The sequence below is a fragment of the Heterocephalus glaber genome, unplaced genomic scaffold (assembly GCF_053883595.1).
Source record: "Heterocephalus glaber isolate CG9 unplaced genomic scaffold, H.glaber_assembly_v1.0 deba00001556, whole genome shotgun sequence".
Classification (NCBI taxonomy): domain Eukaryota; kingdom Metazoa; phylum Chordata; class Mammalia; order Rodentia; family Bathyergidae; genus Heterocephalus; species Heterocephalus glaber.
In genome coordinates this window covers 940357-953150 of record NW_028258347.1, presented here as the reverse complement: position 1 = coordinate 953150, position 12794 = coordinate 940357, and the positions used below count along the sequence as shown (strand labels likewise).

Below are 12794 nucleotides of genomic sequence, written 5' to 3'. Positions count from 1 at the left end.
TGAGTGCTGGGACAACAGGTGTGTTACCACCCCAGGCCATCTTTGGAACTCAGACCATTGCCCCAGTAAAATCCCAGCCCCACGGCAATAAGGAGGACCAGCCCGTCCAAAGCACTCTGACCCTGCTGGGGGGTCCCCGCCCTTTGGAGTGACAGACTCTGGTGGCCTTCTGGGCCTGGAGGACTCTGGGAAGAGCAGGATGGGTGGAGGTTGGCACACCTCTCCCACCCAGCCCTCATCCCCTCGCTGAGCCCGAGGGTGGTAAGTGAAGGACAGGCCAACACAGGTTGCAAGCGTGTATTCACTGTCCTACTGTCTTGCTGTCCTACTGTCCTACTGTCCTATGTGCCTGGGCCGCACCATGGGAGAGGCTGCTGCCTGCGAAGTGCTGCTAGAATCCGGGTCTACAGGATCATCTTCCTACAGGAGAAGCGGCTGCCGCAGGGGTCACATGGGCTGCAGGGGCCACAGGGGCCGCAGGGCGATGTGCAGGGGACGCAGGGGGACTCGATCTTGACACAGCTGCCCAGCCCGTAGGAACAGGTGACGTCCTTCTCGTCCACGCAGGGCGGCAGGCTGAACTCCTTGCAGATGTTCATGTAGCTGTACTTCTTGGAGCCCAGGCAGTCGTACCTGTTCTCCCGCTCAGCGGACACGCACACCTTGCCGTCCTTCACGCGCACCTTCACCTGGTCGGGCTCGAAGCCGCACACGTTCACAGAGCCCAGGATGTTGCTGCTGCAGCACGAGGAGGCCAGGAGTCTGTTGGTCGTTCTGCGGAGTCTGGGAGGGAAAGCGGGACAGGGCTCAGAGCCAGGTGCAGACACAGCCGGGAGAGTGGAGTGTTTTTCTTTTTGACCCAGGGTCTCGCTGTGTACTGTGGGCTGGCCTCTAGCTCCCTATGTAGCCCAGGCTGGCCTAAAACTCCCAGTGATTTTCCTGCCTCAGCCTCCGAGTGCTGGGACGACTGGTGTGTGCCACCATGCCTGGCTTTAATTTCTCTCTCTCTTTTTTTGTTAAATAGAAAAGTGAACACTACTCATGGTGGTAAACTGAATGTGATAGAATCGTGTAACGGAAGTCGGTGTGGTGGTGCACACCTATCAAGCCACCACTCGGGAGGCTGAGGCAGGAGGATCACTGCGAGTTGGAGGCCAGCCTGGACTACATAGTGAGTTCAAGGCCAGCCTCAACTGCACAGTGAGACTTTGTCTCAAAAAAAGAAAAGAATCATGTGATGGAAGAGGGAGTGTCCTCCCAGGAGTCATTTTGCTGACAGGTCAACTTCTGCTGACAACAGAGGGCTGATCCGATCTAGGTGTGGAGGCACAGGTTCGAACCCAGCTGGGGCAACTGAGACCTCATCTCAAACTAACATACAAAGGGCTAGAGCTGGGGCTCAGCACTCCCTGGGTTGAGTGTCCAGCACAACAATAAATGAATAAATGAAAAAGGGTTTTAAAACGCTGGGTGTGGTGGTGTACACCTATAATCCCAGGAAGCTGAGGCAGGAGGATTGCTGCAAATTCAAGGCCAGTCTGGGCTATGTGGTGACTGTCTCAAACAAAAGGTCTGAACTGGATTGCGGTAGAAACGTGGACACTCCAGTATGCAGGAAATGCTGCAAGGGGGCGCTGCTCAGCACCCTTGAGGAGCAGGAGGAGGAAGATGAAAAACAGCGGCTTGAAGTGCTCCATGCAGAGGCCGCCAGCAGGGAGCCGGAGCCTGCAGTGATGTCCTGGCTCTGCCACTCTGCTTCTCCGTGCCTTGGTTTCCCCCCTGTGAGCCAGGACAGTTAGCTGCTGACCTCCTGGCTACTTTGGGGCTCGGCCCAGGGAATGTGGGGGAAGCGTCAGGCCTGGCTCAGCGCACAGCACAGACATTGGAGTTTTGTCTGTGGGTTTCACTCCGGCCCAGCACCGTGGTCAGTGTGGGGCTCGAATGGCCTGGGACCATGGCCACAGCGCTGTCCTGTATGTTTCTTGCCTGTTGTTACTTAGGCCACACAAGGTCATCTCAGAGAAGCCAGGGGATCCAGGAGATTGGAAAGATGAAGTGGTTCAGCTGCCTGTGCTCCAGGCAGGGGGTCCAGCTGGTGGGAAAACACTGCCTGGTGCCAGTACCGCACATGAAAGAATGAGTCACTCAGTCAGTCGATGATCACGTCCCACCCCACGCTCAACTCCGCAGGGAGAGACTGCGTTTCTGTGTGCAAACAGAAACAGCTTCGTGTATGTTCCTACGAAATTAGTTTTGATTTGTTTTGGTTTGGTTTTTTGAGGCAGAGTCCTGCTATGTAGCCCAGGCTGGCCCTGAACTAGCAGTGATCCTCCCGCCTCAGCCTCCTGAGTGCTGGGATGACAGGCGAGTGCCACCACGCCAGCTGAGTCTGTGTATCTTGTCGCCAGGTTTTCCCCTTTCCCTCTTCCCACCAGGACAGCTCCTTGGCAGGCGGCAGTCACTCGGGGTCCCCTACCCAAGGTCCCCAGGACTCTGGTCCCTCCCTCGGGTGGGTGGTGGTCAGCAGCGTGGGCGTGGCTGTAGGGGACCTGCATCCTGTCCTGCCTGGGGAGGCGCCTGTCACCCTGAGGGTGTCGGCCACAGCTTCTGGGGGTCGGCTCCTGTGGATGGAGGCAGAGCCTCAGCGGCTATGAACCTGGGACTGGCCCTTCCTTCCTGCAGACGCCTGGGCCCTGGGCTCTGCACCATGGGCTCCTGGCCCTGCTGCCTCCCCAGCTGCTGGGCTGGGCTCCTACCGCTGTCCGGTTCGGTCCCCAGCGCTTGGCGTGGCCCCTGTGCAGGGACCCACGGCAACGAAGGCCCGGTGGCCGGATCCTCTCCCCACCCTCCCTTCTCCCCTCTCCAGCTTTCCCTTCTGGATGGACACAGAACAAAGGTGCTTGCTGGGCAGGGAGGGTGCAGGGCACAGGTTCCTGACACCCCCTCCCCACAGGGCCTGTGACAGTGCAGGTGTCCCCAACCCATTGTCGAGTTCCAGGTCTGGGCCGACGCTGAGGCCGAGCTCCTAACATGTCGTGAAGGGCCGACAGCGGGTTCTCTTCATCAATCCACTGAGCCTCTGGCCTAACCTGCCCAACATCGAGGTTCCAAGTGACCAGGGTCCGAGGCCTGGAGCGGTAAGCTAAGGTCTGCTGGCAGGCTGCACTCGAGAGGCTGAGGCAGGAGGATCACAAGTTCAAAGGCAGCCTGGCAATTTAGTGACTAGTGATTGTTTACCCAAAGTAAAGAGTAAAAAAGGGCTGGGATGTGGCTCAGTGTGGAGACCCTGGGCTCAATCCCCAGCACCCAAAAAAGGAAGGAGGGCCGGGGATTTAGCTCAGTGGTTCCAGTGCCTGCTTTGCAAGTGCAAGTTCCCGAGTTTGATCCCTAGTACCAAGAAAAAAAAAAAAGGAAGGAAACTGATGGTGGGAACTGACAACTCTGGCTCAAGCTCCTCCCCGTTCTCTGAGGCCCCGGATAGGAGACAGCAGACTGACCCCCAACAAGGATTCCAGTTGTTCCAGGACAACTCCAGACCAGGGACGGAGGCCTGGGTGACAGCACAGCCTGCCCCCTGGTGGGTCACCGGGCCGAGGAGTTCTCGCCCCAGAAGCCTCTGTTTTCACACAGACTGTGAAAGAGCCGGGCGGGGTGGTGCACACCTATAGTCCCCAGCACTCAGGAGGCTGAGGCAGGAGGATTGTGGTGAGTTCCAGGCCAGCCTGGGCTACACAGTGAGACCCTGTCTCAACAAAACAAACAGACTGTGACAGGCAACAGCAGGACAGAGTGCTGGGTGCTGGTGGGCAGCAGCTTGGAGATGCGGAAGAGGCGCCTCACAGGGAGAAGGCGCAGGAAGAATGGAAGCCCTGTGGGGCTGGGGCCGGTGACGATCTGCCCCATCCAGGAAGATGGAAAGCCGGGGGCCGAGGCACCTCCAAATGCGGGTCCCGTCAGAGACCGAGGATTTAGCATCAGGACATCTCACGCCGCTGTCAGGAGAGACAGAGCGGTGGCCGGGGACAGAGGCGGACGAGCAAGCAGCCAGAGTGGTGCAGCAGGCTAGGGGGGCAGAGGGGCCCAGGTCCACACTGCCTGCACAGGACCACCCCCGACGGGCCAGCACAAACCCCACTTCAGAGAGCGCGTCTGGATCTACAGGCGACTGCTCTGTCCCACGCGAGGAGGGTCCATTCCCCATCTTCGGTGGCTCATGACCTCGGCGACAGTGTTCCAGGGCCCCTTCCAGTGGAGCTCCCTGCCATGCTGTCAAGGGGCTCTGTCCACCATCCATCCCCCACCCATTCATTCATCTACCCACTCACCATCCACCCATCCATTCACCCACCCACCCATCCATCCAACATCATCCATTGTTCCATGCATCTCATCTGGGCCCATCTTTTAAACAATAGTACCACCAGATGTGCAGTTTTTCTGTGCCTGGCTTTTTTTCACGTAAAACATCGATCCCCAGTACAAAAAAAAAAATCAATACCTAAAATGCCTCATCAAAGCTTTTCACACCTATATATTATTCTAATGCATGGATGTACCGCAATTTGTCTAGAAAGGGCACAGTGCTTTCCACTATCTTTTTCATCAAAAGTAATAGGCTAAATGGCCTATGTAGAAAATTAGGAGAGGACAGCTTTTCCTAGAAAAAAGAAAACATCATCAAGACCAAAATTTTAGTCAGGTGTGGTGGTGCATGCCAGTAATCCCAGCTCTCAGGAGGCTGAGGCAGGAGGGTCATGAGTTCAAGGATAGCCTGAGCTGCAGAGTAAGACACTATGTCAGAAAAACAAACAAAAACACAAAAATGTTGATCGTCCAATTCAATGGAGAGCCTTTTAGTTTGTCTGCACAACCTCTCTGGAGTTGGTCCTCTCGGGCTGGGGTGGAAATCCTGCACTACTGTTCATCCTGCAGCCCACCCGGACGCCCAGCCAACGGTGCTGAGGGCACCTCCTGCAGATGCCTCTGGGAATCCAGATCCACTCAGCTCTCTCCCCATAACCAGGAGACACGGAGTTTGCCACTGCCAAACACTTCTTAATGATGCCATTTCTTTCTTTTTTAGTTTTGATTTTTGAGGTTTTGTTTGTTTGTTTGTCTTGTCTTGTTTTGTTTCTCTGAGACAGGGTCTCACTGTGTAGCCCAGGCTGGCCTCGAACTCACAGCGATCCTCCTGCCTCAGCCTCCCAGGTGCTGGGATGACAGGTGTGCTACCAGGCCCAGCTCTTTCCATCTCCCGAAGACTTCCTCTCTCCCCCTCCCTCTCCCGCACCCACTCTGGACAGTGCACCAGCCCCTACCTGGCGATCTCTTTCTTCTCGTCCTCGGTGGCCCGGATGGCCTTGTGCTCCAGGCTGCTTAGGGACGGGCGCAGGCGGTAGAGCTTGTAGTCACACAGGCAGCAGGCGCAGAGGTCGCACAGGCCACAGGCGCGCCTGCGCTTGGAGTAGCACAGGCAGTAGGGGTAGGGGTGCAGGTCGCAGCAGCAGTACGGGTGGACGTACAGGTCGCAGAGGCAGCGTGTGCTGAACTCATCGATGCAGCGCAGCTGCCGCAGCTCCCGGTCCACCTTCTTGATGTCTCTCCTCACGCTGTCCAGGAGACAACTCAGTGCAGCCATGACAGTCGCACCTCGTCGCTGGGTGAGTACCTCGGATAGGGCACCCAGGGGGAAAAATTGCTCTAAGCTCCTCGCAGAGGCTGCTCTTACAGTCCGGCGCGGCCCGCATGGATGGCTGCCTTGAAGGCCATCCCTCTGTGACCTCACGCCCCGTGCTGTCACAGTCTCCCGTTGCCGTGAGAGCTGCCCAGCCTCCCCGGGTCACAAAGTGGCTGTCAGAGCTGGCCCAGGCTGCGAGGCCCCTGATGCCCATGGTCCTGAGCGGCCAGGGCTCCCCAAGTTCCCGGGCTGTGGGTGCTCGGGGACAGTGTGGTGGCAGCAGTGGCAGCAGCAGCTTGGCCCCTTCTCTTCACCCTGTCAGCTCGGGCCTGATCTGTGACAAAGCTGGGCTTCCTCCCTCGAGTGTTTGCCTGGCTCCAGAAGCTTCCTCTGGCCCTCTTTCTCCTTCGCCCTTGACCTCTTTTACGTGTTTTTGGTTTTTTGAGACAGGGTCTCTCTATGCAGTTCAGGCTGGCCTTGAACTCCTGGCAACCCTCCTGCCTCAGCCTCCCAAGTACTGGGATGACAGGCGTGTGGCACTGTGCCCTCAGTGCCCCCGTCATGAAGAACTGGGAGGGAAGTGAGGCCACGTCTGCAGGACGTGTAGGGCAGATGGAGTCTGAGCCCCATTTTTAACCCATGGAAGGTCACTGTTTCTTTTGTCCTGGTGGAAGCTGGAGGGTGACTGACAGCCCCAGCCGGGCGAGGGGAGGCAGTGGGGCTGTGCTGCGGGAGTGGACAGCTCTCTGTGGCTGCAGGGGCAGAGCAGTGGCCCTCGGGATCATCCTCCCCTACCTGCCGCCCTCTGAGGCACTATCCTCCTCACAGTGGGTTCTGTGAATAAATCTGTGTCCCTCAGCATTGACACCCACCTCTCACCTTAAAAGTCCTCTCTGTTCTCTTAAAGAGACCCAAATCTGGGCATGGTGGGGCCCTGTGATCTCAGCACTTGGGAGGCTGAGGCAGGAGGATCTCTGCCAGTTTAAGGCCAGCCTGCACCACAGAACGAGACCCTGTCTCAAAAAACAAAACAAGGGGGCTGGGGATTTAGCTCAGTGGTTCCAGCGCCTGCCTCACAAGCGCAAGGATCTGAGTTCCATCTCTGGTACCAAAAAAACCAAACAAACCAAAAAACTCCCACAAAAAACAAAGACTGGGAGGCTGGCCTTTGGGTCCCCTGGCATGAATCAAACAGCAAAGCCAAACAATGCTCTTCCATGCACATGGCTGTCACCCTCCATGAGCGATTCTGCCCCTCCCAGGGGACTCTGTTTATGAGGACACTGCCACTCCTCCTGGCACCTAGGGATGACTTCCTACTCTTCCATCCCCTTAGGTTCCCCCCTTAGCAAATGTCAGCGAGGCTGAAGCAGGCTGCTCTCCACCTAAGTGCCCTGTCCCGGATCCAAAGCCCATATCTGAGTTACAGCCGCTGCATTATCACAGCAGTGATTACCTGACCGGGGCTCCTTGCTCCCCTCCCCCGTTCTCTAGGGCCACACCCTTCGCAGTGACCATGTTGGTACTGAGACAGAAACTCCGTCTCCGAATCTAGCGCGACACTGAGATCCCACGGCTCCTGGTCAACACACACACTTCCTGGGGCTCTGCTGCACAGGCAGGACCCATGACCCAGGGCTGCAGCTGCACAGCTGCCACCTGTTCCCCTGCTGTGTCTGACAGACCCTGGGATGGAGCCCAGGCCTTGGCTGTATCCTCAGTGGGTGCCTCTTGCGTGGTCCCAAGGGTGGTAGAACTCTGGGCCTGGAAGGGTCCCTCTGGCTTCTCCCACAGGGCACAGCCTCGGGCCACGTCCAGGCAGGAGGCCAGGGTTATGAAGGCACTACTTGCCCTCTGGGAGGCTGAGGCAGGAGGATCGCCATGAGTTCGAGCCCAGCCTGGGAGACTTAGTGATGGTGAGGCCCTGTCTCAAAGCAGAAAATAAAGTAAAAAGGGCCGGGGATGGGACTCAGAGGGAAGGCCTCGGGCTCAGCCCCTAATACTGCAAGACAGAAAAGAGCGATTGGTGGCCAGAAGACGCAACTCCCAGGCCATCTCATGGCTATAACAAGACCTGTGCCGCTGGGGAGACTGGATGGGGTCGGGGGAAGAGCAAGGTGGGGCCTTAGGTCTCAGGGGGGCACCGGAGCGTGTCTGCGTGTCTGTGGGAGTGCGCATGAGTGTCGGCTCTGGTCTCTCTGCCTCTGCTTACAACCACCAGGATTCCATCCGGGGCTCCAGCCTTCCCGGGGGGGGGGGGCACTGCCAACTGCAGCAGACCGGCTGCCACCCTTTTCTTTTATTGTTAACTCTGTGGTACTGCGGATGGAACCCAGGGCCTTCACACTGAGCTACATCCCAGCCCTTTTACTTTTTTTTTTTAATATTTGAGACTGGGTCTTGCTAAGTCTCCAAGTCGCCCAGGCTGGGCTCAAAGTTAAGCTGCTCCTGCCCCAGCCTCTCAGAGTGTGAGATTAGAGGAGTGCACAACGGCCGCCAGGTTAAGGATTCTTGAGAGCACACTGCAGGGCGGGACCCTGCTTGTTTGTAAAAATAAAAGTCTTTTCCCAGCTCACACGCACACTCTTGAAAATACAGCGCTGTGGGGCACACAGGATCCGGCTTCCGGTCCAGAGCCACAGCTTTCCCTAGCGGCCGCCAGGGAGGGGTCCGTGGAGGTTCGGAAGCCGGATGCGCAGGCCCGGCGCCGTCCCCCTGCCCGACCCCTGCCGTGAGCTGCGGCTCCGAGGAACGCGGGCCTCCTGCAGGCCGAGCCCGGGTTCCAGAGCCCCGTCCACCGCGGGGAAGGACGAGGAGCCCATAGCGGGAGCCCAGGGCTGGGTGACTCCGTGACACTGGCTTTATAAACAGCTGGCTCTCAAGGACACCCTTCAGACAGGCTCACTGTCCCTGCAGGCGAGTGACAGCAAGTAACAACCAGGAACAAAAGCAAGTAAGAGCTGGGGTCCTGAGTTCGGCCCCCTGTACCAAAACAAAGCAGAAGTAAATAGGAGCTGGGCTTGGCGGCACCCGCCTGTCGCCTGCACCTCTAGGAGGCCAGAGCCAGGAGATGGTGAGTTCAAGCCCAGTCTGGAAAACTTAGCAAGACTCTGACTCAAACCTCAAAAAGCAATTTTTAAGAGCTGGGAATATGGCTCAATGTGCAGTCCTGGGTTCAATCCAAGCATGCAGGAAAAGAATCAGACTAAATACCCAGAATAAAAGACTGTCGCCCTTTGGGGTGTGTCCTCTAGCACTTTCTCTGTTAAGGGCCAGGTAGGAGAAGGTCCCAGCTGTGTAGGCCAAGAGGTAGAGCAGAGATGATGTGGGCACCTGTGCAACAGCAAGCACACGCTTCCACCAAATTCACACACATGCCAGCTCACAGTTAATCAAACTGCAGAGCAGACACCCCTTCATCCCACGGTCTACCGAGGGGAAGAGTTCTTTCTTCAGAGAGGCAACATTTTGTTTAATGGGTATGGTGGCTGTCCTCCTAGCACTCAGGAGGCTGAAGCAGGAGGATTGCCCTGAGTTCAAGGCCAGCCTGGGCTAATGCAGTGAGTTCCTATCTCAAAAAAGCAAAACAGAACAAAAATATCTATGGCAAATGGTCATCTGCATTGACATTTTATGCTCTCCTTCTTGTGAAATGTCCCTTCAGGCTGACAGGACAGCGCTCATCCTGAGGGCATGAGGCAGGACACACACACACACACGCACACGCACACATGCATGCACACGCACAGGTTCAGCCAGTGCAGGATCAGAGATACCTGAGGGCTGGGGAAGTGGCCAGATCAGGAACCAGAGCCCGGCAAGGCAGGGCTCTGGGGTCGATGTCAGCACTGTGAAGGAAGTTCTTTAATTCTTTCGGAAACCAAATGTGTCCACACCCAACATTCATAGGCTTTTTCTCATCCTTATATTTGGTTGTCGTCTACAGCTGATTTAAAGGAGGGCTGTGTAGGTCACATACAAATACTACACTTTTTTTTTGGTACTGGGGATTGAACTTGGGACCCTTGCACTTGCGAGGCAGATGCCAGAACCACTGAGCTAAATCCCCGGCCCTACAAATACTACACTTTTTTTGTCCCCCATCTCCTCCTGCTCCCTGTAGCTGTAACTCCTTGTTCTGGTACAGATAAAATAGACAACTATGTCCTGTAAACAAGGTTTATGATGCTCTGTTCCCATGTGACTCATAAGACGCTGTCTTCTTGCAAGGCAAAATTACAAACTGTCTGCCCTTGTCCCGTTCCAGTAAAGTCACCTGCTATGTCACTAGAAAGACCACCCCCCAACCAAATGTAGAAAGCTGAGACTTCCCTTTGTTCATCACTCTTCCTTTGGACAGGTAACCAAATGTAGAAAGCTGAGACTTCCCTTTGTTCATCACTCTTCCTTTGGACAGGTGTCCGTTGAGCCAGTGTTCACCTAAAATAAAGTCCTCCTGACGCCCATTCTGTCTTTTGGAATTCTACAATAGCAGTACCTAGGCCTGAACTCCAGGGCTTCATACTGAGCTACATCCCAAGCCCTTTATATTTAAAAAATAAATTTTCTTTTTTGGTACCAGGGATTGAACTCTGGACCTTGCGCTTGAGAGGCAGGTGCCAGAACCACTAAGCTAAAGCCCTGGCCCCTTTTTTGGTTTTTTGAGACAAGCTCTCACTAGGTAGCTCAGGTTGGCCTCGAACTCACAGCCATCACGAGCGCTGTGCCATTGTAATCAAGTGTATCCATCGTTGGATGGCTCTTGTAGGTTCCACCCTGGCTGCTCTCCGTCCTTTGTAATAAACTGGTAACCTGGGTGAGTAGAGTTCCTTTACATCTCTGAGGCACTGTCAGGACTCAGCTAACCGAGGAGGCCTGGAACGGGTCCAGACCCTGCAGAACACAAGCCCAGGGCGGGGGCGGAGCAGGGCAGGGCCTGTGGGACGAACTGAATGTAAAATACAACAACCCTCAGGGGCCCGGGTGTAGACCAAGTAGGCAGAGCACGGAGGGAAGCGTGGAAAGGAAGCGAAGAAAGAAAGCTAGGCAGCAGGAGGGAGGAGGGCGGAAACTGAGCTGGAAAGACCCGGCAGTTATTGTGAAGTGAAGTCACGTTGAAAAACCAAATGGCCCCAAGCTTGTGTTTCTATATTGTATTCATATTTACATCATATTCCACAAATTGATTTTATTTTTAAAAATCTGCTTTACCAAGCTGGGCATAGTGGTGTCCGCCTGTAATGCCAGCACTCTGGGAGGCTGGGGCAGGGGGATCACAAGTTTGACCCCAGCCTGGGCACTTTAGTCACTCAGGCTAGGGGACCGCCCGCCTTGCCGTTTCGTCTACACCGAGGCTCCAAGCTCACTGCCCCGCCACCTCGGCTCTTCGGTTCTCGACCCCCGCAGCTCCGCGCCCCACAGCTCCCGCGCGGCTGGGAGAGCGCCGGGCTGCTCCCGGGCGGGGTCTGGCGGTGGGCGGGGCCCTCGCAGGCTGGCCCCTCCACTCTGGCGCAAGCTCCTGGGCCCCAGTGCTCTGCAAGGCGAGACCCCTGAGCATCCGGCGGACCTGCGGTCATCCCGCCACCGCTGGAGAGAGGACGAGGGCGCCCGCTGGCCCAGCGCGTGTGCCGCAGCAAGTTCCCGAGCGCTCCAGTCTCACTGCACATGGGCTGCGTACCCCGTGCCTCGGTTTCCCCCTCTGCAAAATGGGGACGGCACTGACGGCGACTAGCCCTGGAAAGAACCAAGTCTAGGAGAGTCGGGCTTCTCAGCTCAGGCCTGCTGGGCACAGTAAGCACCGTGACAAGCTAAGCACTCCCCACAGATGGGAGCCTCCCCGAATGTTGGGGTGCAGCCCTGGCCAGGCCGGGGTTTGGTTTTCTCTTCCCACCGAGCTACACCCCCAGCACCTCCACTGCTTTTAATTTTGAAGCAGAGGGCCAGGGATTCAGCTCCCAGTGGTTCTGTTCCCTGCCTTGCAAGCACAAGCTCCCATGTTCAATCCCCGGTCCCCCCCCCCCCCAAAAGACTTTGAAGTATGTTGTGGTGAGGTACTTGGAGACCATGTATCCTGTTCCTAATTTTGAAGCAGATTTTCAATGAGTCACTAAGTAGCCCAGGCTGGGCTCCACCTTGAGATCCCTCTGCCTCAGCCTCCCAGAGTGCTGGCATTACAGGCACGCACCACCATGCCAGGCTGTTTCTGAGCCACCGTGTGGTCCAGGCTGGACCTCTGCCTCAGGCTTGAGTGCAGTCCCGAGCAGCACAACCCGGGTCCTCTGCAGATGGCATGACCCTTTGCTGATGTGCACAGGTATTTGCAGTGCTGGGGTGGGAGCCGGCCTGGCTCAGGCAGAGCCCACACTCCAGGTCTGAGCGACACCCCCGGCTCCGCAGCTCTTGTTTTCTGAGAGAAGCTTCGTGGAGTGAGACTTGAGGGTCTGAGAGCCCGGTCCTTTGTGCCCTGTGGGTTGACAGAATCCCTGACCCGGGCTTGAGAAATGTCATCTGGGGCGACACCTTGATCAGCCTTGCTCTGCATGTTGGAAAGAAACTGGAGGATCTCAAGCCCAGGGCTCCACCCCTTGGGGAAAATTCCCCTGCAGTCTCCGCCGGCCCCAGCTGCTCTTTAGCTGAAGGCTCGGTTCCGCTCCCCAGCGCTCCAGGCCTCGCTGCCCCGGCGTCTGTGGGATGCTGCTCAGCAGGCGGTGAAGCGAGCCTGTTTCCCGCCTCTGCTGGACACGCAGCCCCATCCTAATTTTCTTGTTTTGACTCCTGACCCTTTCTTCCCCGGGGCTCCCTAGCTCCATGCGGAACAAGTGGGAGTTGGTTCTTTGCAGGAAAACAGATCTGCAAGTCTGTCTGTCCTCCTGGGCGTTTTCTGTCCGTGAAGTGGGGACTGGGGCGTTTGCCCTCGTTTCCCTGAATGCTGTGGAGGGCAACCAGGCCTTGGTGGTTTACAGCAACTCCGGCTTGCTCTCTCCTCCTTGCAGGGCCAAAAGTGCAGAACCGCGGTGTCCGCAAGGCTGCTCCCCACAGGCTCTGGAAGAGAAGCTGCCCAGCTGTTAGTCGGAGGAGCCCGGAGTTTGTGTTAACCTCCCTCATAGGCCCTGTGCAT

The 12794-nt window shown here is 56.7% G+C and overlaps 1 protein-coding gene across 1 annotated transcript; it reads right to left on the bottom strand.

Moving 5' to 3' along the window:
- Nucleotides 1–282: 282 nt before the first annotated feature.
- On the bottom strand, nt 283–5794 carry Odf1 (outer dense fiber of sperm tails 1). Its single transcript, XM_004850237.3, has 2 exons — nt 5319–5794; nt 283–783 (listed from the first exon to the last, which is right to left on the bottom strand). The coding sequence occupies exons 1-2, from the start codon at nt 5636–5638 to the stop codon at nt 405–407; spliced, it is 699 nt and encodes a 232-aa protein (XP_004850294.1). The 5' UTR covers nt 5639–5794; the 3' UTR covers nt 283–404.
- Nucleotides 5795–12794: the final 7000 nt, after the last annotated feature.

Bases quoted from the DNA above. Each gene is read 5' to 3' on its own strand.
- Odf1 (XM_004850237.3), bottom strand. From the start codon at position 5,638: ATGGCTGCACTGAGTTGTCTCCTGGACAGCGTGAGGAGAGACATCAAG. The intron at 784-5,318 runs GTAGGGGCTGGT...TTTCCCTCCCAG, and splicing joins GAGAAGAAAGAGATCGCCAG to ACTCCGCAGAACGACCAACA.